The sequence below is a fragment of the Lonchura striata genome, chromosome 28, assembly GCF_050655825.1.
Source record: "Lonchura striata isolate lonStrDom1 chromosome 28, ASM5065582v1, whole genome shotgun sequence".
NCBI classification, from domain to species: domain Eukaryota; kingdom Metazoa; phylum Chordata; class Aves; order Passeriformes; family Estrildidae; genus Lonchura; species Lonchura striata.
Genome location: NC_140730.1, coordinates 1,364,781 through 1,390,381, shown reverse-complemented (window position 1 = coordinate 1,390,381; position 25,601 = coordinate 1,364,781). Strand labels below are relative to the sequence as shown.

Below are 25,601 nucleotides of genomic sequence, written 5' to 3'. Positions count from 1 at the left end.
AGCCACCATGGGGTGTCCCAAAGCCACCAGAACAACCTGCGGTGTTCCAGAGCCACTGTGGGATGTCCCAGAGCCACCATGAGGTGTCCCAAAACCACCCACTCCACTCTGGGGTGTCCCAGAGCCACCATGGGGTGTCCCAAAACCACCCACTCCACTCTGGGGTGTCCCAGAGCCACTGTCTCAGATCTGGGGTGCCTCAAGCTCCTCCCGGGGCACAGCTGGAATTGCAGCTGGAATTGGGGCTGGCAGCAGCGGGCACAGCTGGAATTGCAGCTGGAATTGGGGCTGGCAGCAGCGGGCACGGCTGGCACTCACCGCAGGCGTCGCACTCCATCACCGTGTTCTTCAGGAACGTGATCTCCTTGATCTGCAAGGGAACAGCCGGGCTGGGCTGAGCTGGGGGCACCCGGCACGCCCGGGGGTGAAACAAATCCTGCTGGAAACCAGGAAGGAGCTCCCGGGGAATCCCAAATTCCCAACGTCAAATCCTGCTGGAAACCAGGAAGAAGCTCCCGGGGAATCCCAAATTCCCAACGTCAAATCCTGCTGGAAACCAGGAAGGAGCTCCCGGGGAATCCCAAATTCCCAAAGTCAAATCCTGCTGGAAACCAGGAAGAAGCTCCCGGGGAATCCCAAATTCCCAACGTCAAATCCTGCTGGAAATGAGGATGGAGCTCCCAGGGAATCCCAAATTCCCAAAGTCAAATCCTGCTGGAAATGAGGATGGAGCTCCCGGGGAATCCCAAATTCCCAACATCAAATCCTGCTGGAAACCAGGAAGGAGCTCCCGGGGAATCCCAAATTCCCAACGTCAAATCCTGCTGGAAACCAGGAAGAAGCTCCCAGGGAATCCCAAATACCCAAAGTCAAATCCTGCTGGAAATGAGGATGGAGCTCCCGGGGAATCCCAAATTCCCAACATCAAATCCTGCTGGAAACCAGGAAGGAGCTCCTGGGGAATCCCACCTTGAAGGTTTTTTCAACTGGAATTTTTCCCAACTCAAAGGTTTTTCCAATTGGAATTCTTTCCCAACTCAAGGGGTTTTTATAACTGGAATTCTTTCCCAACTCAAAGGTTTTTTCCCACCTTGAAGTTTCTCCCAAGCCGTGAGTTTTTCCCAACTTTATCTCCCAATTACAAACCACCTCTGGGTTCTGTTTTGTAGCAATAACCTCCCCACTCTAGACAGGAAGCAGAGAATTCCCAGCCCTCAAAAAATCGGGAATTAGGCCCAGGAAGGATCTCCCCAGTTCCAGAATGAGCAGAGAATTCCCAGCCCTCAGGAAATCGGGAATTGGGAATTTTTCACCCACCTGCTGCTTCAGCAGATCCCGAACTTCCAGCAGCACACGGTTGGTTTCCCTCATTTCTTGCAGCATTTCTGGGCCAACTTCTCCTCCTAAAAAAAACCCCAAAATTGTTGGGAAAATCCCAGAGGATCCCAGGTTTATAATCCAGCTGATTATAAACCTGGGAAGGTTTATATGGATATATATATTATATCCATATATCTATATGTATTTATATGGATCATATGAATATATGAAAATGTATTTCTAGATGGATATATATTCATATATTCATATATTTATGTTTAAAACATTATATACACATTAACATATAAACATATGTTTATACGTTAATGTGTATATATGAACCTATATTATATTGTCATAGATTCATATATGAACAATAATTACGAATCTATATGATATAGTCATATATTCACATATGAACAATAATTATATGAAAATAATTATTGTTCACGTAATATTTATATTATAAAATAGAAATATTATATTTTAATATAATATTTTCTATTCTATGATTACAAATTAGATTACCATAGTAATCATATGGATAATATTCATGTATTATCCTGTGAACAATGTAACATTCCGGGTTCAGCCTCCATCCCAAGGAGTTTCTGGCTGGGATTTGGGGCTGGGATTTGGGAGCAGCTCCCGGATCTCCTCTGGCACAGCCCTGGAGCTCACGCTGGGGAAGGGATTTGGTGCCAGAAGCAGCGGATCCGGGAAAACTCCGGGAAAACTCCAGGAAAACTCTGGGAAAAATACGGGCAAACTCCGGGATGGGAAAGCTCCAGGATGGGAAAGCTCCAGGATGGGAAAGAAGCTCCGGGATGGGAAAGAAGCTCCAGGATGGGAAAGAAGCTCCGGGATGGGAAAGAAGCTCCGGGATGGGAAAGAAGCTCCAGGATGGGAAAGAAGCTCCGGGATGGGAAAGAAGCTCCAGGATGGGAAAGAAGCTCCGGGATGGGAAAGAAGCTCCGGGATGGGAAAGAAGCTCCGGGATGGGAAAGAAGCTCCGGGATGGGAAAGCTCCGTGCCCGGGGCTCTCCACCACATTCCCGGGATCCCGGCCGCTCTCACCTGCTCCCACGGCATTCCCGGGATTCCGGCCGCTCTCACCTGCTCCCACGGCATTCCCGGGATTCCGGCTGAAGGCAGCGGCCGGGCGGGCGGCGGAACCGGGCAGCGGCCGGCTGGGATCTTGGGACACAAAGGACACGGGCTCAGCCGGGAAAACCGGGAATGCTGAAGGGTCAGGATGAGCTCCGGGGAAACCGGGAATGCTGAAGGGTCAGGAGGGGCTCCGGGGAAACCGGGAATGCTGAAGGGTCAGGAGCAGCTCCAGGAAAACCGGGAATGCTGAAGGGTCAGGATGAGCTCCGGAGAAACCGGGAATGCTGAAGGGTCAGGAGGGGCTCCGGAGAAACCGGGAATGCTGAAGGGTCAGGATGAGCTCCGGAGAAACCGGGAATGCTGCGGGTCAGGAGGGGCTCCGGAGAAACCGGGAATGCTGAAGGGTCAGGAGGGGCTCCGGAGAAACCGGGAATGCTGAAGGGTCAGGATGAGCTCCAGGGAAAACTGGGAATGCTGAAGGGTCAGGATGAGCTCCGGAGAAACCGGGAATGCTGAAGGGTCAGGAGGGGCTCCGGAGAAACCGGGAATGCTGAAGGGTCAGGATGAGCTCCAGGGAAACCGGGAATGCTGCGGGTCAGGAGGGGCTCCAGGGAAATCCGGGAATGCTGAAGGGTCAGGAGGGGCTCCAGGGAAATCCGGGAATGCTGAAGGGTCAGGATGAGCTCCAGGGAAAACTGGGAATGCTGAAGGGTCAGGATGAGCTCCAGGGAAACCGGGAATGCTGAAGGGTCAGCAGGGGCTCCAGGGAAAACTGGGAATGCTGAAGGGTCAGGATGAGCTCCAGGGAAAACTGGGAATGCTGAAGGGTCAGGGGATGCTCCAGGGAAACCGGGAATGCTGAAGGGTCAGGATGAGCTCCAGGGAAACCGGGAATGCTGAAAGGTCAGGAGGGGCTCCGGAGAAACCGGGAATGCTGAAGGGTCAGGGGATGCTCCAGGAAAACCGGGAATGCTGAAGGGTCAGGAGGGGCTCCAGGGAAATCCGGGAATGCTGAAGGGTCAGGATGAGCTCCAGAGGAAATCAGGAATGCTGAAGGGTCAGGAGGGGCTCCAGGGAAACCGGGAATGCTGAAGGGTCAGGATGAGCTCCAGAGGAAATCAGGAATGCCGGAGGGCCAGGAGCAGCTCCAGAGAAAATCGGGAATGCTGCAGGAACAGGTCCCGAGCTCAGCCAGGGAAGGATCCCGGTATTCCCTCCCGATGGGATTTGGGGTCTGCAGGGTCCCTTTGGGAAGGGGAAAAAATCCGGGATCTGCCCAAGGGAGGGAGGATGGAGCTCGTGCTTCTGGGATTAGGGGATTTTTAGGGGATTTTTAGGGGATTTTTAGGGGATTTTTAGGGATCATTTGGGAGTGCAAAGGGAACTGGACATCCCAGTTTAACTCAGGGATTCTCCCAAATCCCAAATTCCTCGGCGGCCATGAGGATGCACAATCTCATTTCTCTTTTTTCTCTCTAATTTCTCAATTTTTCCTACAATTTCCCATTTTAGTCCTACAATTTCCCATTTCCCCCCCACAATTTCTCAATTTTTCTATAATTTATATATTTTCCCCCTATAATTTCTCCATTTTCCCCATAATGTCTCATTTTCCTCCATAATTCCTCAATTTTTCCCATAATTTCTCAATTCCCCCCCAATTTCTCTAATTTTTCCCCATAATTTCTCTCTTTTCCCCCTGATTTGCCAATCCCCCAGCAGAAACCACCCCTCACCTACAGCAAAGAGAAAACCAGGAATAAATCCCACAAAACCCTCTGTGTGTCCAGGGGGAAAATCAGCTGGAATTTGGGCTCTGCATCCTCGAGCAGGGAGAATTTCTCAGCACTGATTTAATAAAAAGTCCTCATTTTCCACAAAGAAACCCAAAAACCTCGTGGATCTTCCCCCAAAAAAATAAAAATAAAAATAAAAAAAGTGAATATTTGTGAGCTCTCCAGTAACTTTTGGATTGGGAATAATAATTTGGATTGCCAGAGCTGAGAATTCCCCAAAAGCAGGGTTGGAAAAGTGGAATTTGAACATTCCTGGAGGTCAGGCCTTCCCTTCAATTATTGATTTCCTTTCTTTTCCTTCAATTATTGATTTCCTTTCTTTTCCTTAAATAAAGTTTCACCTCTCAGGAGGAAAATTGGGGGAAAAAAATCTCATGGACCATTTACAGTTTTCCTATAGAAGTCCCTTCAATATTTTCAGGCTCCAGCTGCCTTCCACCCCTCAGCATTTGCAGAGCAGCCTAAAAAAGCCTCAAAAAATCAGAATTGAGTCAGAATTAAAGGAGAAATAAAGCAGAGTTAAAGCAGAATGAAATCAGCATTAAACCAGCATTAAAGCAGAGTTAAATCAGGATTAAAGCGGAGTTATAGCGGAGTTAAAGTGGAGTTAAAGCAGAGTTAAATCAGGATTAAATCCCAGTTAAAGTAGAGTTAAATCAGGATTAAAGCGGAGTTAAAGTGGAGTTAAAGAGGAATGAAATCCACCTTAAATCAGAGTTAAAGTAGAGTTAAAGCAGAATTAAACCCAAGTTAATCCTTAGTTAAAGCAGAATGAAATCAACATTAAATCAGAGTTAGAATTAAATCAGAGTAAAATTGGAGTTAGAGCAGACTTAAAGCAGAGTTAAAGGAGAGTTAAAGCAGTGTAAAATTGGAGTTAAATCAGAATTAAATCATCATTAAATCAGAGTTAAATCAGAATAAAATCGGAGTAAAGTCAGAGTAAACCCATCATTAAATCTGAGTTAAATCAAATCTGAGTTAAATCAGTATAAAATTGGAGTTAAACCAGAGTTAAACCAGAGTAAAAGGAGTATAAAATTGGAATTAACTCCTCATTAAATCAGAGTAAAACCTGTATAAAATTGGAGTTACATCAGAATTAACTCCTCATTAAATCAGAGTAAAACCTGTATAAAACTGGAGTTACATCAGAGTTAACTCCTCATTAAATCAGAGTAAAACCTGTATAAAATTGGAGTTACATCAGAATTAACTCCTCATTAAATCAGGGTAAAACCTGTATAAAATTGGAGTTACATCAGAGTTAAACCATCACTAAATGCGAGTAGAATGGGAGCACGATGCGAGCGCACCGGAGCCGGGCAGCGCTTACCGATCCTCCTCTGCTGGCCCCGGCCGAGCGGAGCGCACACGAGCAGCAGCAGCGGCAGCAGCGGCAGCAGCGGCAGCGGCAGCGGGGCTGCGGCCATCGCGGCGGGGGCTGCTCTGCCCCGCCAGCCCGGCTATTTATGGGCGCCGGCCTCCCTCCTGCCTCCTTCTCCCTCCTTCCTCCTCCCTCCTTCCCTCCCTCCTGCCTCCTTCCCTCCCTCCTGCCTCCTTCTCCCTCCTGCCTCCTGCCTCCTGCCTTCCTCCTTCCTCCTTCCCTCCCTCCTTCCCTCCTTCCTCCTGCCTCCTTCTCCCTCCTGCCTCCTGCCTCCTGCCTCCTGCCTTCCTCCTTCCTCCTTCCCTCCCTCCCTCCTTCCCTCCTTCCTCCTGCCTCCCTCCTTCCCTCCCTCCTGCCTCCTTCTCCCTCCTGCCTCCTGCCTCCTTCCCTCCCTCCTTCCTCCTGCCTCCTTCCCTCCCTCCTCCCTCCTGCCTCCTTCTCCCTCCTTCCTCCTTCCCTCCCTCCTTCCCTCCTTCCTCCCTCCTTCCTCCTGCCTCCTTCCCTCCCTCCTTCCCTCTTTCCTCCTTCCCTCCCTCCTTCCCTCCTGCCTCCTTCTCCCTCCTTCCTTCCCTTCTTCCTCCTGCCTCCCTCCTTCCCTCCCTCCTTCCTCCTTCTCCCTCCCTCCTTCCCTCCCTCCTTCCTCCTGCCTCCTTCCTCTTTCCCTCCCTCCTTCCCTCCTTCCTCCTGCCTCCCTCCTTCCTCCTTCTCCCTCCCTCCCTTCCCTCCTTCCTCCTTCCCTCCCTCCTTCCCTCCTGCCTCTCTCCTTCCGCCTTCCCTCCCTCCTTCCCTCCCTCCTTCCTCCCTCCTTCCCTCCCTCCTTCCTCCCTCTTTCCCTCCCTCCTTCCTTCCTCCTTCTCCCTCCCTCCTTCCTCCCTTCCCTCCTTCCCTCCTTCCCTCCCTCCTTCCCTCCCTCCCTCCTCTCTCCCTCCTTCCTCCCTGCCTTCCTCCTCCGTCCATCTCTCTTTTCCTCCCTCCCTCCTCTCTCCCTCCTTCCTCCCTGCCCTCCTCCTCCTCCGTCCATCTCTCTTTTCCTCCCTCCCTCCTTCCTCCCTGCCCTCCTCCTCCTCCTCCATCCATCTCTCTTTTCCTCCCTCCCTCCTTCCCCCTCTCGGCTCCTCTCCGGCCGCGTCACCGCTGGCTCCGCTCCCCCGGCCCCAAAGTAAACAAGGCAGAAACTCAGCTCAAAGTGATTTTTTGGGGTTTTTTTTTGGTGCTAAAATAGGAAGGGAAAAAAAAAACTGGAAGGAAAAAAATGGGAGAAAAAAACTGCAAGAAAAAAAATTTTTTGTTGTTTGTTTTTAAGGGCTAAAATAGAGAAGAAAGTTCCAATTTTGTTGTTGTTTTGTTTTGTTTTGGGGGCTAAAATACAGAAGAAATTCCTTTTTTGTTTTTTGGTTTTGTTTTTTGGTGCTAAAATATGAAGAAAAAAAACTGGAAGAAAAAAACTGGAAGAAAAAACTGGAAGAAAATTCCTTTTTTGTTTGTTTGGGTTTTTTTGGTGCTGAAATAGGAAGAAAAAATAAACTAGATGAAAAACCTAGATGAAAAAAACCAGAAGAAAATTCCAGATTTTTTTGTTTGTTTGTTTGTTTTGTTTTGGTGCTGAAATAGAAAGAAAAAAAAACTGGAAGGAAAAAAATGGAAGAAAATTCCAATTTTTATTCCCAAAGGAAGGATGAAGTACAAAACTGAGGGGAAAAAAGGTGAATTGCAGCTTCTTCTCATTTCCCAGCAGGAAACACAGACAGGACGGACAAATCCACCCTGGGGCAGCTGAGGAAAAAGTGGAAAAACTTCCAAGAATTTCCCAATCCCAAGAAGAATTCCAGGTGGGAGGAAAGGCCTGGAACATTCCTGGAGTTTGGCCTGGAAATGCAGCAAAAAAAAACCCCAAAAAGCAAACAGGAGAGGCTGAGGGAAACCCCAGGAAACAGAAGCTCAGTCTTTGAGAAGAGGGAGCAGCAGGAATTTGGGATATTTACAGAAAATGGGATTTTTTACCTCAGACCTCCCAAGCTCCAGGTCCCTGTGGTGACCGGCCCAGCCCTGAGGGCGCTGCTGGGCCCACACAGGCCCTGGAAGAAACAATAAATAATAAATCACAAATATTCCCGGTTTGCTGTGCCAGGAATGATGGAATTTATGGGTTTTTACCCTTTTTTTCTTGCAGGCAATTCCCACTGGAAATGAGGGAATTTGGACTCAATGGCATTTGGGTGGCACATCCAGCCAAGGGCTGAAGGGTTTGATCCTTGTGGGATCAAAATATTGGAATTTCCCTGGTTTTAGCATTTGTGGATAAATCAACCCTCTGTCAATATCATTATCGTCATCATTATCAATCATTATCATTACCATTATCATTATCATTATCATATATTGGAATTTCCCTGGTTTTAGCATTTGTGGATAAATCAACCCTCTGTCTATATCATTATCGTCATCATTATCATCATTATCATTATCATTATCATTATCATTACCGTTATCATTATCATTATCATTATCATTATCATTATCATTATCATTATCATTATCATTATAATATATTGGAATTTCCCTGGTTTTAGCATTTCTGGATAAATCAACCCTCTGTCAATATGATTATCATGATCATGATCATGATCATTATCATTATCATATATTGGAATTTCCCTGGTTTTAGCATTTGTGGATAAATCGACCCTCTGTCAATATCATTATCATCATCATTATCATTATTATTATCATTATTATCATTATCATTATCATTATTATCATCATTATTATTATCATCATAATTATCATGATCATCATTATAATTATTATTATCATCATCATTATTATTAATGCTATTATTACCATTATTATTGTTATTATTATTATTAAAGACAAAAAATAGGATTTTTTCCCCACTGCTATCCTGAGGGAAAATCTGCTTTGTAATCTGGATTTTCCAGTAACAAACGAGGAGTGAGTGAGGAGGAATTGCCTTTGCCACATCCCTCAGGGATCAAATCCTTCACCCGGAGCTGTGAGAATTGGGGCTCATCCAGCTGGGGAGGGCAGGAGCAGCCAGGAAAATCCCAAATTTTCACATTCCCACTCCTGGGAAAGGCAGCAGTCCCTGTTCTGGCAGCGCAGAGTGAAGGAAAAACACATTGCTTATCAGAGGCGTGAATAAAAAAGGGGTTTTGCCAAGTATTCATGGGAAAAAAATGAGTTTTTTAAACTGTGGAAAAGTCATAAAAGTGCAGAAAGAAAGAGATGTAATTCCCATGGAATGAAGAGTGGACAGGGTCACTCGTGAGAGACACAACTGACCAAAAATCTGCTTTGTGTGGGGAGCAGAGAGACCCCAAAATCCTCATTTTTGCAGGAAAAAAAAAAAAGTGGGATCATGGAATCATGGAATGGCCTGGGTTGGAAGAGCCTTAAAATTCCCATCCACAGATAGCAGATTTTATTTCTATATTTGAAATGCATTTTCAATGAATTTTGATGTATTTATTGATCAAATAAATCCGCATTAAAAATAAGCACCCAAACCAAAGCCTTGAAAGTTGGGTCTCCAGTGAATTTTGGGTTTCTAAATTTTCAGTGGCCCCAATTGCCAAAATTCTGGAGAGGAAAAATCACTTTGGGATTGCTCTGTGACCTCCAGCCAGGCAGGGAGGGAGTTTTTTAAAATTTAAATCCCATCAGGAGTGCCTCTGGACAGAGCTCAGCACCTCCAAAATCCCATTTTATAACCCTATAAACCGATCATAACAATAGGCCTATTCTTATATATAAGGGTGGTTTCATTATATATTTAAATAACCACATTTTCTATTATTTCTGTTATTTAACAGCCAAATTAACTCACCAAAACCACACAATCGACAAGCCAGGTCATTTCCTTTGGGCTTTTTGCTCCAGGCTGAAAGAAACCCCAATAATTGACATTTAAAGGAATGAAGGCTCCTGCATATCAAGGCAATTTTTTCTATTTTTCATTTTTTTTTCCCCATTTTCATCCTTTTAGAAACCCAAAGGAATTTTTCTTCGGGCTGCAGCAGATTTTTGGGATCAGCTGTGAGGGCAGCAAAGCTCAGCAGAGCTGGTTGCTCCTGCCTTGAGCTGAGCAGTTGGTGGGCTGAGGTCATTCCCACCTTTATTTTCCTTTATTTTCCTTGGATTCACCTGATTCCTTCCTAAATCCCTGTAAATCACCTCCAAGCCAGCTCAGGAGCAGAAAACTTTGCTTGTTCCTGCTGAAAAAACCCAAATTCAGAAGGAGCTGATGGGGAAACATCTCCCAGCCTGGAGCAGGATTATTATTGAAGCTTTACTGAAAAAAAAAATCAAAATATGCAGCAGAAAATGTTTATTTGGGGTGTTTTTTGGGGTTTTTTTGGAGTCTGGGCGCTGCCAGGTTCGTTACACCTTTTTTTCCTGGCTGGAGCTGACATCACAAATGAGAGGAGCTCACAAACAAACAACAAAAAAGCAAAGCTCCTGCTGCCTGAAAGTTGAAATATTTTCCATTTCTCTGTTTTGAACTGGCCTCTGCCAAGTGAAGGACAAAAGTCAGAAGGAGGAAAAATGTTATTTTTCAGCCTTGGAAGGTCAGGTTCTAAAAATAAGTGGAAAACATCTCCGGCCTGGAGCTGGGGTGAGAAGGGTTTCAGAGGGGCTCTGATGCATTTCTGGGGGGAAAATCCAAATTATAGAGGAGATACAAGGAAAGCCTTCAAAAAAAGTCTCATTTTCCTCACAGTTTGGGCTTCCAGAGGTTTTTAAATGCTTCCAGTCAGTGAAATCCCCAGTTTTAAGGGATGCCTTTCAAAGCCATTCCTCCTTTTATTCCCCAGGGCCTCCAGGAGCAGATTTGGAAAACTTGCAGTGTAATTCCATGCTTTCCTAGGATCCTGGAATCCCAATAAACCCCAATAAACCCCCAAAAATCGCAATAAATATCAGTAAATATCAATAAACCCCAATAAATGCCAATAAAGAACAATAAACCTTAATAAGTCCCAATAAATCCCAATAAACCCCAATAAACCCCAATAAACCCCAATAAATTCTGATAAATATCAATAAACCCCAATAAATCCCAATAAACCCCAATAAATTCTGATAAATATCAATAAACCCCAATAAATCCCAATAAATCTCAGCAAATATCAATAAACCCCAATAAACCCCAATAAATCCCAATAAATCAAATAAATCCCAATAAATCCCATAAATCCCAATAAATCCTAATAAAAATGACGTTTGGAAGCTCAACCTTACTTGGAAGAACCATCCAGGTCCCAGGGTGCCAGTCCCTGTCTTCCTCTGCAAGGTGGCCCAGCCTTGCCAGGGTTCAAATTCCATAAATGGGGAAGAAAACAGCTGGAGAAAGAAAGGACCGAGTAAAGAAATTAGGGGTGAAGTTAAAAAATTCAGGGTGAAGTTAAAAAAATAAAGGGTGAAGTTGAAAAAAAAAAAAAGGATAAAGTTAAAAAAAATTAAGGGTAAATTGCACAATGGAGCTGCCCCCAGGTTTAATTCACTTTGCCTCTGATGAAATGGAAAATCAAAGCATTAAAGTGATTTTAAAAAGGTCTTTAAGGCCTCGCTTTCCTGAGGAATTCAGAGTTTGAGACACAAAGCAGACTGCAGCAGGCTGGGACTCCTCAAAGCTGTGACAAAGCACAGCCCTCAGTGCATTATTCCACGGATGGGCTGCCCTTCCCATGGATTAATGGATTTATTTCTAATATTTGCATCACGCTGGGTGTTTATCTCACATAATCACTGCTGCTACTGCTGTCCATTATTAACGAATGAATTAATTAATGGCTCCAGGTCGTTAGCTGGCAGCAGCTCTGAGGGGATCCTTTTGGAATCTGTTTGTTGGGATTGTTTTAGCAACGGGTGAGATCGGGGTTTGAACACGATCAGGCTGGAAAATCCTGTTTGAGCAGGCTTTTAAAAAAGGATGAAAAAAAGGAAAAAAAAAAAAAGCAAGGTTTTTGTTTTGTCTGGGAGCAGAAAGGTGGGCCAGGAAGGAGGATCCTGCCTCCAGCTGCAGTGTCCAGTGCCCATGGAGTATTTGGGAATTTGCAGATGGAGCATCCAAAGTGTGAAATTTGGATTTCTTTGTGGGGTTTTTGATGGATTTGCTCCTGGTGAAGCGGTTCAGGCTGGTCCCAGTTCAGAGCACAGAATTCCAGGCTGGTCCCAGTTCAGAGCACAGAATTCCAGGCTGGTCCCAGTTCAAATCACAGAATTCCAGGCTGGTCCCAGTTCAGAGCACAGAATTCCAGGCTGGTCCCAGTTCAGAGCACAGAATTCCAGGCTGGTTTGGGTGGTGGATCCTGGATATCTGCTGGATCCCGCATCTCTGCTGGATCCCAGATTTCTGCTGGATCCCAGAGCTCTGCTGGGTCCCACATCTCTGCTGGATCCCAGATCTCTGCTGGATCCCAGACCTCAGCTGATCCCAGATCTCTCTCTGCTGGATACCGGAGCTCTGCTGGATCCCTGCTGATCCCAGATCTCTGCTGGATCCCAGAGCTCTGCTGGATCCCAATCTCTGCTGGATCCCAGATCTCTGCTGGATCCTGGAGCTCTGCTGGATCCCAATCTCTGCTGGATCCCAGATCTCTGCTGGATCCCAGAGCTCTGCTGGATCCTGGAGCTCTGCTGGATCCCAGATATCTCTCTGCTGACCCCAGAGCTCTGCTGGATCCCAGATCTCTGATTAATCCCAGATCTCTGATTAATCCCAGATCTCTGATTAATCCCGGCTCTCTGCTGGATCCCGGATCTCCCTGTGCCCCCCCAGCTCTGCAGCCATCCCCGGGCCCACCCGGTGACCCCACCACCCGAGCCTGGTGCCAGCAGGGTCCTGTCCCAGCACAACAGCCGGGACTCACCTGGGCTCGGCCAGGCCGAGGCCAGGAGGCCCAGGAGGTGCCCCAGGGGGTCTGGCTGTCGGGGTGACCTCAGGAGGGTAAAAATCCTCATTTCCAGCCCCGCAGCCAGAGGAGTCTGAATGTGCAGGCTCGGCTTCTCAAGGGTGTTATTTTCCTTTATCTAGAACATTCTTTCTCTGCCCTGCTGAGCTCTGGCCAGCAGCTCGGCCATGGCATTCTGTCTGCCCTCTAGGGCATTTTATACTAAAATTTACACATTTTATACTAAAATTTCACATTTTATACCCAAAACCACGTGTGCTATATTTACAATAAGGTGGCAATATCAATCATTTATGTTGGGCAGTGTGTCCCTACCTTAAACCAACAGAAAAGTGTCACCAGCACAGCAAAGCATGGAGGGTGAGGAGAAGGAGAAGAAGGCCAGGACATGCCCAATCCATCTTGAACCCTTGAACCCCATTCTAAAACCCCAAAATTCTTATTTTCCACCCTGTGTTAATCCAACTCCCACACTGCTCAAACCCTTGTGGCTTGGGATTCCTCACAGAGTTGGCAGCTAAAATGGAAGCCACGGGTGTTTGTGACTTGGTGCCAAGGTGCCCGAGATCCCTGCCAGGGTCTGGGACAGCCAGAGGGAGGAGCTGGGCTCCCACAGTGCCCCAAAGTCCCCCAGCCCTGGAGGGGACAAATCCCAGGAGAGGCCGGGTCGGGAGGAGCTGGGGCCCATCCTGCCCAGAAGGAGCCCTGAGGATGGGGATGGGGATCTGGGGATGAGGGGATGAGAGAATGAGGGAATGAGGGAATGTGGGGATGAGGGGATGTGGGGATATGGGGATGTGGGGATGAGGGAATGTGGGGATGTGGGGATGAGGGGATGTGGGGATGTGGGGATGAGGGGATGAGGGGATGTGGGGATGAGGGAATGTGGGGATGAGGGGATGAGGGAATGTGGGGATGTGGGGATGTGGGAATGAGGGAATGAGGGAATGAGGGAATGTGGGGATGTGGGAATGTGGGGATGTGAGGATGAGGGAATGTGGGAATGAGGGAATGAGGGAATGAGGGGATGAGGGAATGAGGGAATGAGGGGATGAGGGAATGAGGGGATGAGGGAATGAGGGGATGAGGGAATGAGGGAATGAGGGGATGAGGGAATGAGGGAATGTGGGGATGAGAGAATGAGGGAATGAGGGAATGTGGGGATGTGGGGATGAGGGGATGAGGGAATGTGGGGATGTGGGGATGAGGGGATATGGGGATGTGGGGATGAGGGGATGAGGGGATGAGGGAATGAGGGAATGTGGGGATGAGGGAATGAGGGGATGAGGGGATGTGCCCGAGGCACCCAGCCCCATCCATGGCGCAACCCCAGCCCCAGGCGGGCGCCGAAATCCCCGCAGGAAACGGCCCTGCATTTTTTCCTGCGCTATTCACGGCGATTTCTAGCAGGGATAATAAAAGATTTGGAGCTCTGGATTAGGCTCATTTGTAACAATGAGCTCCTCTTCCTCCAGCAGCCAGCGGGAGCTCAGACACGCCGAGGAAAGCGGGAATAATTCACTGGAATTGTGCTGGGAAATCGGGGGAGGCTGAGGGATGTTTTGTCTGAGAGAGGTGCAAAGTGATGAGAAAGTGAAGCCATCACTGCGTGCTGGGAATTGCTGGGACTTCCATGCTCAGAGTCTTCAGCTTTTCCCACTGAAAGTCCTTTGGCTGAGATCTCGCTTTCTTTTTTTTGGGATTTTCTCCCGAAAAACACTTCCCAGAGTCATAATGACAATAACACAGATTTACTGCTCCGTGTTCCCAAAACTCCCTGGGATGGCAGAGCTTAAAAACAAATACTCTTCGAAGCAGCCCGGCTTTTCCTTTTCCCCTAAATGATGCATCCCACTGATGTCTGTGGTCAAAGCTCCTGAATTTTGGAAGCCGGGGTCTCCAGGCAGGAGTAAACAGGAGCTGGCTCCTCCAGGCAGGACTGGAAGTGCTCAGGGCTCTGAGATCACGGGGGAGGTGGGCAGACAGCACGTCCACGCTTTAATAGCTCTGGGACCTCTCTCCGGGAGCACTGAGCTGGCTTTGAACGCATCCCAAGGATTATGAACTCCAAAGGAACATCTGGCACGGAGAAGCCTGGAGCTCAGGGATCCTGGGGATCTCCTCGCTGCTGGAGCTGCCTGCGGGCTGTGGGCTCTGGGGCTGCACAAAAATCCACGTTTTCTGTAGGGAAAATGGCATTTCCGTGACCCCGAGGATGGCTCGGACGAGGATTTGGTGTCCTCAGGTTGCTGCCTCCTGGCACAGCTGGGGACAGCCAGGACAGAGCTTCCACCTCTCCTTTCCACAGGAAGGATCCCAAGGAACCTGACAACATTCACCCCGAAAACAGGGACAGGGAGCACAGCCAAATCCAGGGGGAAAGGGAAATATTTGGGTTGGAACGCCGGAGAAAATCGGGTTTTTCCCAGGGAGCTGAGGAATGGATCCCCTGGAGATGGAGCTGGGCACAGCCTCCAGGGAAAATGGGGATGAGAAGTGGGGAACTGGGAATTTCCCAGGAATTGTGGCCACGCTGCCCCCAGAGCTGCCCTTTCCGTGGGCATCCCAAGGGAACTCCAGAGCTTTTCCATGCCAGGGCTTTTCTTAAGGGAACCTGCCCAAATCTCCTGAATACACAGCAAGAACCAACTTTTAATTAATTCATTCAAAATTAATGCTGCTTCTCTTGCTTCTTCCTCTCGCTGACTGCGATAGGGGCTGGGTTTCCCCTCCAAATTTTCCCTTTTTCCATTAAAAAAGCCCTCCACAAATCCAGCAGGAAGATATCTGGGATAATTTAACAGCTGGAAAAAGGCAAACCCAGCAATCAGGTCTTTTCAGGACACCAGTGATCAAAGAGGTGCTCTGTACAAATGATTTTGCAGCCAGCTCTTGGCAGGAGACAGAAACCTTTTCCCTGCTGGAAATGAGATTTAAGTTGTAAGGAGAGGAAAAAGGATCGATCACTGTGTGTTAAATCCCTTTCTACCAACTGGAAATACTGAGTGGGACAGAGAAAAGGGGGCAAATAAATTGATTATCGAATGTAATATTCTCTGTCTTGTCTCAGGGAGAGATTAAATTCACTTAAATTCACTTAAATTTGGTTTTAATAGGAGTCATTTAACACTTGTGTGAAGAAAAAGAGCTTTTTCTTATATAGGAAAATGGGGGAGAAAACCTTTCTGAATTACAATGAGACCTCTCCAGGATAGGTGGGTTTTTTTGCAGTGGAATGGGGAGATTTGTGAAGAACACAAAGAAAAGAGGGGTAGAGGAAGCACCAGCAAGTTCTCCATGCTGTTCTTTGAAGTGGTCTTGTTGTCCTTGGGTAAAACGAGAATCTTGAACAAGAAAATGGATTTATTATCAAATTCTCCCTCTTCTGGGGGTGGTGGAGCAGAGCTTTGTCTCCATCCTTTTTTCCTGTCCCCCTCTCAGCTGATATTTCATCCCCAGCACACCAGAAGGAAGTTTTCTTCCTCAAAAAACTGCTTTTAATTCCTTTGGGAGCTGCTCCCAAAATCCCGAGCACGGAAGGATGGAGCAGAGAGGGACAATCCCAGGACAGCCCCTGGTGTGTCAGCTCCTCACCTCTGCCCCCTTCCCAGGGATTTCCTGAGGCATTCCAAAGGTTTTCCAGCCAGGATAATGCTGGCTGTGAGCAGGATGAGTGCACAGAGATGCTCTGGGCATGGGCAAGGACACGGACACCCTCAGGATTCCTCACCCTGTCCTTTGTCTCTCTCCAAAGAAAGATTTCTTCCAATAAAAAGGTGAATTTCCAAATGAGAAAGAGAGGGAATTCCAGAAATAAAAACCTGCAGCAGTTGAACAGTGGGAAACACTTCCACGCAGGAGAATCTTCTCAGTCTGGAGCTGCAGCTCCTTCCTGAAGGCAATTAACGAATGTAAATCAAAATAATTAATTAAAGAGGCTCAAACAAACAGCTGCACTTGTGGGAATGCTCATTTCACCCCCTCATGGCTTCTGGGACAACCACTGGGTTCCCAAATCCATCTTTTTCCTGACTCCCACCCCCTCAGCTCCCCTTATCACCCATCTCCTCTCTCACACACGTTTTATTTTGCTCAGCTTCGAGACATTACAGATTCTTGGCCCCATCTGCAGATGGTGCTGCTTTGGACATCCTCGATGAGCTCAGAGGAAAATTCTGCATCATCCAGGCTCTGGGCTTGTTTTGGGGTTTTTGGTCACTTCCAGAGAAATGGAAAAACGGCGTGTGCAGGCTCACAAGGGATGGGAAGCTCTCCAGAAAGAAGGAGGATGGAGACTGACCCAAACCTCTGGAGTTTTCTGGAAAATCTCAGCCCCAGAAGTCTCCCAGGAATGACCTGGCTCTGGGGAGTGCTGGCAATGCCTTCTCCCGACCCCACCCAGAGCTGAAAAACAGCCTCAAGGGCAAACCTGCTCTTTTTCCATAATAATTTTCAGGATGATGGGCTGTGGAGAGATCCAGAGTCAGCCCTTGCTTCATCTGAACTGCTCTTCCTACCCAAAAATTGCAAGGGCACAGGTTTGGCCTGATTGTGACAGTCCCAAATTCCTTTAATTTGAATTCCAGATGGAGACCACGTCAATCCCCTGCATTTTTGCAGCGTTCCCTCCATAAAGTTCCAATTCCTTTTGGCCAGCACAGGGTCAGGTTCTTGCCTGAGCTTCCCCTCGAGCCAGAGCACGTTGGGTGCTCATCGACAGCCAGAGAAGTACCCACCAGGAGAGAGAATTCCAGGAGCTCTCCCTGAATTCCAGCTGCCTCCTGGACATCTCTGCAGCCTTGGAGTGCTTTCTGCACAAGCCATTCCAGCCTGCACCACTTCTTCCAGGAAAAGCTCACAGGATTCCAGGAACCCCATGCTCAGGTGGAGAAACGGGAATGACAAAAGCAACTTTTTCTGCTGGCACAGTTGAGTGTCCTGGACACAAAAGGCAGCAAAAGCTGCTGAGATTTCCCCAGGAAATCAAATATCCAGGCATGGCTTGGAGAGGGGAACTTCTGGAAAAGAGGAAAGAACAAGCCTAACCCTGTAGACTCAGCAAAATCTGATCTCACAGCCTGAGCTCATTCCTGGCTCCCAGCACAGCGGGAAGAGAAGTTGTTCCTGGGGAGCTCCAAGTCCTAAATCTCCTCCTGAAACAGGAGCTGTTTGTCATTTCCAGCTGCAGGTGCCCCTTCCTCCGCTTGCTTTGTTGGGTTTTTTCCCCCCAGCTGAGGTTTGTGGTGGAACAGGGAACGAGAAAAGGACAAAATGTGCGAGGCTTTATCCAAGGCTGAGCAAGCCTCAGCTTTCTATGGCTGGATTAGTGGGAATTCAATTAAAACCCCATGGAAAGGGCTGAGGCTACAGCCTGGCCTGAGGGTGATCCTCCATTTCAGCCCGTGAGGGAGAAACCCCACAAAGCAGTTTTTAGATGGTATTTTTGATGTCCAAATCCACTGGAACAACGTCCCTTGGTTGTTTCAGCCTTTTGGCCTTCTCAGGCAAAGGATGTGGATGCAGATTTTGGCTGGATTTGGGTTAAATCCCAGGAGAAGAGCTTGGGATCACTTTGGGATCACAGTTTGGGGTCACAACAATCCTTCAGGCTGTTCCTGTGCTCCAGGATCTGGCTTCTGACTTCCAGACAAGAGGAGTGAAAACCCTGTCCAGGGTTTGAACATCTTCCTCCCCTCCATTTCCTTGGAATCTTCATGCTCACAGAAAATTCCAGGGTTTTCAGCCACCTTTCTTCAGGGTTATTCTGATTTGGTTTTCCACCATGACCTTCCACGCTTTGGACTTTCCATTTTGCTGCAGTTTCTCCCCACCCTGGCTGCTGGCCCCGGGCTCTGTTTGCCCAAACTTGAACATTATTTTTCAGCTGAAATGACATCATGGCTGAAGTGCTGTTTAAAATTATTGCTCTCCAGACCTCCCTCACATCCCCTTTTGCAATCCCCTCTTCCAGCAAAGCTGTGTTCTCATCTGGAGCCAGGAAGGGTGGCCTAGAACTGGAATGTCTTGTCCACATCCATCCCAGGACTTCTGCTCTGCCCTCATCCTATAGCCAAAAAAAAAAAAAAAATCCAATTGAACTTTTCAAATTTTTAATAACACTTGCTAACAACTCCATAAAAATAATTCTGTGTTCTGGGCCCTCTCCACATGACATCAGGCTGATGGATTTCTGGGCCAGGCTCCCGAGGCCGTTTGCAGCCTTCTGTTTGCTCATAAATCAAGGCCAGCGGTGCCGTTTTTAGCAGAAGCGGCCCAGTTCAGAGTTTCCAGACTCCTCCATGGGTTTGCTGTGCTGCCACAGGCCCTGCTCCGAATCCAGCAGCTCCACCAGGCCACACGTCCACCGGAGCACCTGTGGGAGGCTCTGGAATGGCTCTGCTGGTGATTCTGAAGGGACCAGCATGGCAGAAGTCCTTCTCCCCGAATTTCCACGGCCTTTGCAGCGTTATTCCCTGTCCAGCTGGCCGCCCTTCCCGGTGGGAACGCTGCCTCCTCGCACGGAGCAGCTGCTGAGGTGTTTCCAGCACGATCCTGAGGCGCAGCCAGCGCCCAGCGCCGCCGGGCTGGGGGCAGGATCCTCCCCAGGCTGTGGGAGCACGTGGAAAAGGGACGAGCCAGCATCCTTGGCAAAGGGAGCAGCTGGAAGAGCCCTGAGCATCGGTGGGACGAGGGGAAACCTCCCAGCACGGATCCAGAGTTCAAGGGTCCCTCTGTTTTGGGGTGTCGGTGCCCTCTGGGGTGGGAATGTTCCCCCTGGGGGATGTGGGGCAGCCTGGGAGCCCACAGCCGCCTTGATCTCGTCCCAGGCTGTTTGATGGCATTCCTGGGTTCATTTCCAAGCAGCTCCTGACTTCTGGGAAGGCCTCACAGAACTACACTGAGACCATTCACGGCCTGAGGGCAGCCCTGGCTGGGTTCCTCCTGAAATCCACAGAATTCTGCAAGGAAAACATTCCTTCCCCTTCCTAAAACCGCCCCCCCAGACACGACAAACAGCTCCTTGGAAAGGCCTTCCACGGTGGCAAAACAACTGCAACACCCAACCCTTTTGGGGTCCCTCAATTCTGCTTGATTTTTGTTCAGCAAAAATGAAAAAGAAACGTACACTTGATGAAATATCACCAGTTTTTCCTACAGGTGTGGAAGCAGAAATGACTTTACATTCCTTCTTTTTCAAATTTGGACTATTTGCAAGGAGAAGATAAGGCCAAGCTGGGCAAATTTAACATCAAAAGGGACTGAAAAGGAAAATTCTTCAGGGACGGAGGCCAGAAAATTAAATTTTCCAGTTTCAGGGCATTTTTGGATGAGGGTGTTTAATCCTGGAGCCCTCCTGGAAGTCCTGGTGTGGCCAAACACACTTTGGACACTCGGCCAAATCCCAATTATTGATTCCTTACATTAAGAGCCAAATTAAGATTTCTCCACAGCAGGAAAGAAGGATTTCCTTGGGAGGATTTATTTTCTATGCAGAGAATGTAAATATGTTATTCCCTTACACTGAAAGCACAGAAAAAGCCAGGGTGGGACTCCAAAATTCCTGATTTTGAAGTGATTTTTTTTTGTGCTTTGAAGATGCAAACCCAACCTCAGGTTTAACCCTGAGCGTTCTGCCCGCCCCAGAATTAAAAACCTGCATCAGCACGAAATCTGAGGAGAAGTCAGCTATCACCACATCCAAAACCTGCTGAAAGTGCACCCAATCCCAAATTTCCAGGGGATAACCTGGAAATTCCCCATTTTCCTCTCTTTCTGGGGAGGCTCAGCAGCCCCACACACACATCCCAGCCTGTGGGAGCCTGGATTTTCCATTACTCCACAATCACCTCCATCTGCCCAGGAAGGCTGCCAGCAATCCCAACAAACAGGGACATTTTGGAGCCCATCAAGAGCTCCACATTTTGTTTTTAAGCTCAGCTCCAACAACATCTGCTTTGGAGAAATCCCTTTTTTTAATTTTTTTTACATTTTATTCCCCCAAGAGCTGTCTATGCCCCTTTGGAAATTGAGGATTTTTAACAATTCTGCTCCTTCCAGAGGCAGCTTTAATAGGGAACAGATCCTCCCAAAGATCTCCTTGAATAAATTCAGGAATTCCAGCATTTTTTCCCTTGAATTTTAGGAACTCTTGGCTTTTTCTTGGTGAGTTTTAACTTCACATGGTGATTCTGCAGCTAAAAACCTAAAAAAGGCACAAGTTCTGTCCATAAAAAGCTTTTTTCCCTACATTAATTCCTTCAATCCAGGTCCTGTCCTGTTGTTTCAGACCTTTTCAAGGGAAGGGAATTTTAACACGATTTTGGAGGGAAGGATTTCAAGTTTCCCACTGAAACTCAGTATTTTTAATTCTTATTTTAATATTCAACCCTAATTTATTGGAGTTTACTTATTTATTTATATATAGCATCCATTTGGAGCTGGTTTAGAGCACCAAATTTCATTTCCTTTTCATCTCCTGCTGTTATTTTTTATTATTTATCTTTTATTATCTGTTAGCTTTTATTATCTGCTATCTTTTAATGTCACTCACCATCCTTAATTTCTGAGAACTTTCTTCATTCAAAATCCTTGGATTTTGGCTAAAATCTTCTCCTCCTTTTCCCTCATGGAGTTACATCCCTGTGACTTGTTCTGGGAATATTTGTGTATCCCCAATTAAACCTGCAGATAAAGCAGAATTAATCAGATTTATCACAATTTGCTGAAAAACAAAAAAAACAATCATGAGGAAAAACCCTTTTCTGCAAATCTTCCCCGCTGAAATCAGAGCTGAATTTGTATTTCCTGTTGCACTAAAGTTTCTGGTAAATTAAAGACATTCTTACACTTATTTAATAACACTTTTTGGAGATGTTCTTAGCTTGTGAAAGCATTCTGGGTATTAACGGGTAAAAATACAAAAATAAATATTAAAACATTAAGTTATATAAATAAATATAAAATTAGGTATATACAATAATATACAAATATGAGTATAAAATTATAAAATATAGAGATACAATATTATATAATATTAATAGAAATAGTTATTAAATATATAAAAGTATAAATATTTTTAAATGACCACTCAGGGTCCCAGCACTCAATGGGCCTTTTAATGTGATATTAAAATGTTGTCACATTGTAAAATGCAAGACTGAAGTCCATAAAGTTATAATTCTTAAAAAATAAGGGATTTTTCCTCCCATTTTCCTTTTTTCCAGCGTTTTTATCCCAATCCCAGCCTGCCCAGCCAGGGCTGGAAGTGAAGTTTTGCTGCCATTAAGGATGAGTCCCTAAAAATCCACTCTGCATTAATTCCAATGGATTCCAGTCCATTTCAGGACTGGGATCTTTAACTCCACAAGAGCCCACGAAATATTCAATATTTACTTCAGGGGCTTTCATGGGGCCTTTGTTCCATGCAGGAATTTTATGGATCTGGGATTTCCTGGCATTTGCATCATCAGCTGTTAATTAGTGAAAATTCCCTGGGAATAAACAGAAATACCTCCCCAGCCTCCATAAACAAAAAATCAGTGGGAATAAACAAAAATACCTCCCCAAACCCACAAAATCCTGTGGGATTTGTTGCTCCAGGATGGAACAAAATCCCAGCCAGCCCAACCTCTCCCTGTGCTGACATTCCAAAGGGAAAAAGCTGATTGGAAATGAGGAAAATCTGTGGGGGGAGAAAAAAACTATTTTAACTATTCAGGTTTCTCAGCCCATTATCTGTGAAGATTTTTTAAGGTTTAATGGGATGAATTTAGGATTTTAGGGATTTTGGAGGATTTTATGGGATTTGTAGGAATGCTGTGATCCCAGAAATTCCCAAACAAAAGGGAAATGTGTTGCTATGATCCCACCTCGAGCTGGTCCTTGGATTCTTTCTTCCCCAGCTCCTTTTGCTTTCCTTCTGTGTCCCTCTCGTGGTAACTCAGGAGAAATGGCACTGGAAAAACTCATTCCCAATTTTTTTCCCTATGGATTTAACCCTTTAGAAAAAGAATAATTATTACTTTACTGTAATTTTGTCAGCATTGAGAATATTTTAATTTTTTTAAAAAACAGATTTTTTTGTTATTCTTTCATTTATTGGTATTCAGGTGTGGTAAAATAAGTAAAAAATTAAGGTATTTTCATTTAGGATTTGTTTTAAGTAAAAAGGGAAGAAAAAAGGCAGAACACAGAGACAGGAAATTAAGAAAATTGAGCGTTTGGATGAAATTCTTTATTATGGAAGGCACTGGAAGAGATTGGTGTGGATTCTCCATCCCAAGGACAGCTTGGATGGGGTTGGAACAACCTGGGATAGTGGGAGGTGTCCCTGCCCGTGGGAATTGATGGGATTTAAAGTCCTTCCACCCCAAACCATCCTGGAATTCTGTGATTTTTAAACCCTCTGAGCTCCCTGAGCACTAAATAAAATTATGTGAACAGAGCAGGGAGGAGATAAAGCGATAAAATTGCTTCATCAACACCCTGGGTGCATTTATTGTCCTTAAGGAACACCCTGGGTGCATTTATTGCCCTTCATCAACACCCTGGGTGCATTTATTGTCCTTAAAGAACACCCTGGGTGCATTTATTGTCCTTAAAGAACATCCTGGGTGCATTTATTGTCCTTCATCAACATCCTGGGTACATTTATTGTCCTTAAGGAACACCCTGGGTGCATTTATTGCTCTGGGTGGGAGCTCCCCTGAGCTCCTCCCTCCCCACCTGCTCCCTGCTCCACCCTCACTCCCCCTAACCCGAATTGTTCCATGCCAGGATAAAAATATCCCACTTTTCCCCCGTTTTGGCCAGCCTGGGCTCCATTGGCTGTGCCCCCCTCACGTCACAGAGCTCTTCCAGCCTTATCTCCATGGCTGGGAATTCCTGGAGACCAATCCCATCCCTGCCTTCCCTCACAGCCCCGAGAGGAGGAGGAGGAGGAGGAGGAGGATGCCAGCAAATCCCAGAGCTGCTGGGCTCTGGAATTCAAACCAGGTTCAAGGAAAGGCCTCTCCTTATTTCCAGGGCTGGGATTTCTCTCCAGCACCTCCAGCTGCTCGGGTTTGTCACTCCTCATCAGCACCTCGGCATAATCCCCTCTGCACCTCCTGCGAGCAGAAAGCATCTCTTAAAATATGAATTCACTCACGTTTTTATCTCCTTGTGAATCTCAGCTTCTGATCTGCAGGGCGACGGGAAACTCAGCAGTGTTTGCAGGGAGTTGTGCCAGTTTGTGCCCGTTTAAATTCCATACTGGCAGCACAGCAGTCAAGCCCAGTGAGTCACAGCCTCTCCTCTGCAGCAGCCCGGGGTTGAGGCAGAAAACTTGCACAAAACACCCAAAAAAAAAAAAAAATACAGAAAATGCAGCCTGGCAGCTCTGCAGTCTGGCTGTGCATCCATTTTATCCTGAAAAGCTTCAAAGCGGCCCCCAGAGCTTCCAGCGCTGCGATGAAGCAGAGCCATCCCAAAATCCACGTGCCTCTGCTCTGCCTTGCTATAAAGAGAATTTCACCCTCCAGTTTAAACCAGTTTGGTTTTCCAGCTGCTTTTCCAGTGCTGGGGGATCTGCAGCTTCAGCACCTCAGACAGCAGCCCCGGAGTGTCCCCAGGGCCACCCTCGAGGGACAAACCCACAGAGGGAATTTCCAGCCTGTCCCTAAAGAGCTCTGCAGGCACAGGGAGAGCACAACTTTGATCCCTTTCCAAGACTTCTGAGGATTCTGTCAAGCAGCCAAACGTTAGGAGTGAGGTGTGTTTATTAATAAATAAAAGTGTTTGCAGCAAGCAGCCACCTGGCTTTGTACTATATTTTTTTTCCCCCCGCTCTGGCTCCACTTTCATCTTCAAATGTTATTTTATGCTTCTCCCCGTTATGCTTTGGTCTGAACAGTTTATTCTGCTTCAAAGGAAGTTGAACTCAGTCTCTCTGCAGAAGTGGAGACTCCTGTGCTCCCTGGATTTGGTTTTTTCCCATCCTTTTGCTGCACAATATTCCCAGGACAAGGATGTTTTCCAATCTCCATCTTTTCAGCCCAGCAGCCGCAGATCTGGTACATGTTGTTTCAGGCTGGGCTTTATCCTACACGAAAAGCAAGAATATAAAATCCAAGTTATTTATAAGAGAAGATACATATTTGCATCTCAATGTGGACGGGAAAAGGCACTGAATATCCAGCCTTTCCCAACACTAAGAAGGGATTTATTGTGTTCTGATCGAATGGAATGAGGGTAAATTCTAAGTTTTTGGTTTATTTCAAGGTAGAAATGTTCTCTGCACGGCCCTGAGCTCAGAGAATGCCCAGTGCAGCACGCCCAGAGCAGCTCAGCCTTCACTCAGAGCTGTGGGTTATTACAGGTGGGACAGGAATTACAGCTGGAGCAGGAATTAATGTAATTCCCGCTCCTTAATTCCCACTTAACCCTGTGTCCCTCCCGCCAGCTCCAAGGAAACAGGCAGAGCTGGCAGCTTATGGTGGGCACAGGTGACCCCATTGTCACCACAGTGTCCCCGTGGCCTCAGAGTGCCCAGTGCCACCCCATCCCCTCAGAGTGACCCCTCACGAGTGCCCAGCCACCCCATCCCCTCAGTGACCCCTCAGGAGTGCCCAGTGCCACCCCATCCCCTCAGTGACCCCTCAGGAGTGCCCAGTGCCACCCCATCCCCTCACAGTGACCTGTCCATCCTCTCAGAGTGACCCCTCACGAGTGCCCAGTGCCACCCCATCCCCTCAGTGACCCCTCAGGAGTGCCCAGTGCCACTCCATCCCCTCAGAGTGACCTGTCCATCCTGTCAGTGACCCCTCATGGGTGCCCAGTCACCCCATTCCCCCACAGTGACCTGTCCATATCCTCAGTGACCCCTCATGAGCGCCCAGTGCCACCCCATCCCCTCAGAGTGACCTGTCCATCCCCTCAGTGACCCCTCATGAGCGCCCAGTGCCACCCCATCCCCTCACAGTGACCTGTCCATCCCCTCACAGTGACCCCTCACGAGTGCCCAGTGCCACCCCATCCCCTCAGAGTGACCACCCCATCCCCTCACAGTGACCT

General features: G+C 47.2%; 1 protein-coding gene across 6 annotated transcripts in view; it reads right to left on the bottom strand.

The window, feature by feature from the left end:
- Nucleotides 1–25,601, bottom strand: part of COMP (cartilage oligomeric matrix protein) — a 39,463-nt gene that overhangs the window by 12,227 nt on the left and 1,635 nt on the right. For 2 of the 6 annotated variants that reach the window (XM_085562326.1, XM_085562330.1), the window contains exons 1-4: nt 5,563–5,696; nt 2,398–2,517; nt 1,318–1,403; nt 319–370 (exon numbers count right to left, since the gene is read on the bottom strand). In XM_085562326.1, coding sequence (XP_085418452.1) covers nt 319–370; nt 1,318–1,403; nt 2,398–2,517; nt 5,563–5,659 — 355 coding nt within the window. In that variant the 5' untranslated portion in view covers nt 5,660–5,696. Of the gene's footprint in view, nt 1–318; nt 371–1,317; nt 1,404–2,397; nt 2,518–5,562; nt 5,792–7,614; nt 7,689–9,460; nt 9,515–10,870; nt 10,978–21,099; nt 21,231–22,417; nt 22,547–23,697; nt 24,631–25,601 lie in introns of those variants that run through there. The other 4 variants (XM_085562331.1, XM_085562332.1, XM_085562328.1 and 1 more) reach the window with 4 other exon arrangements.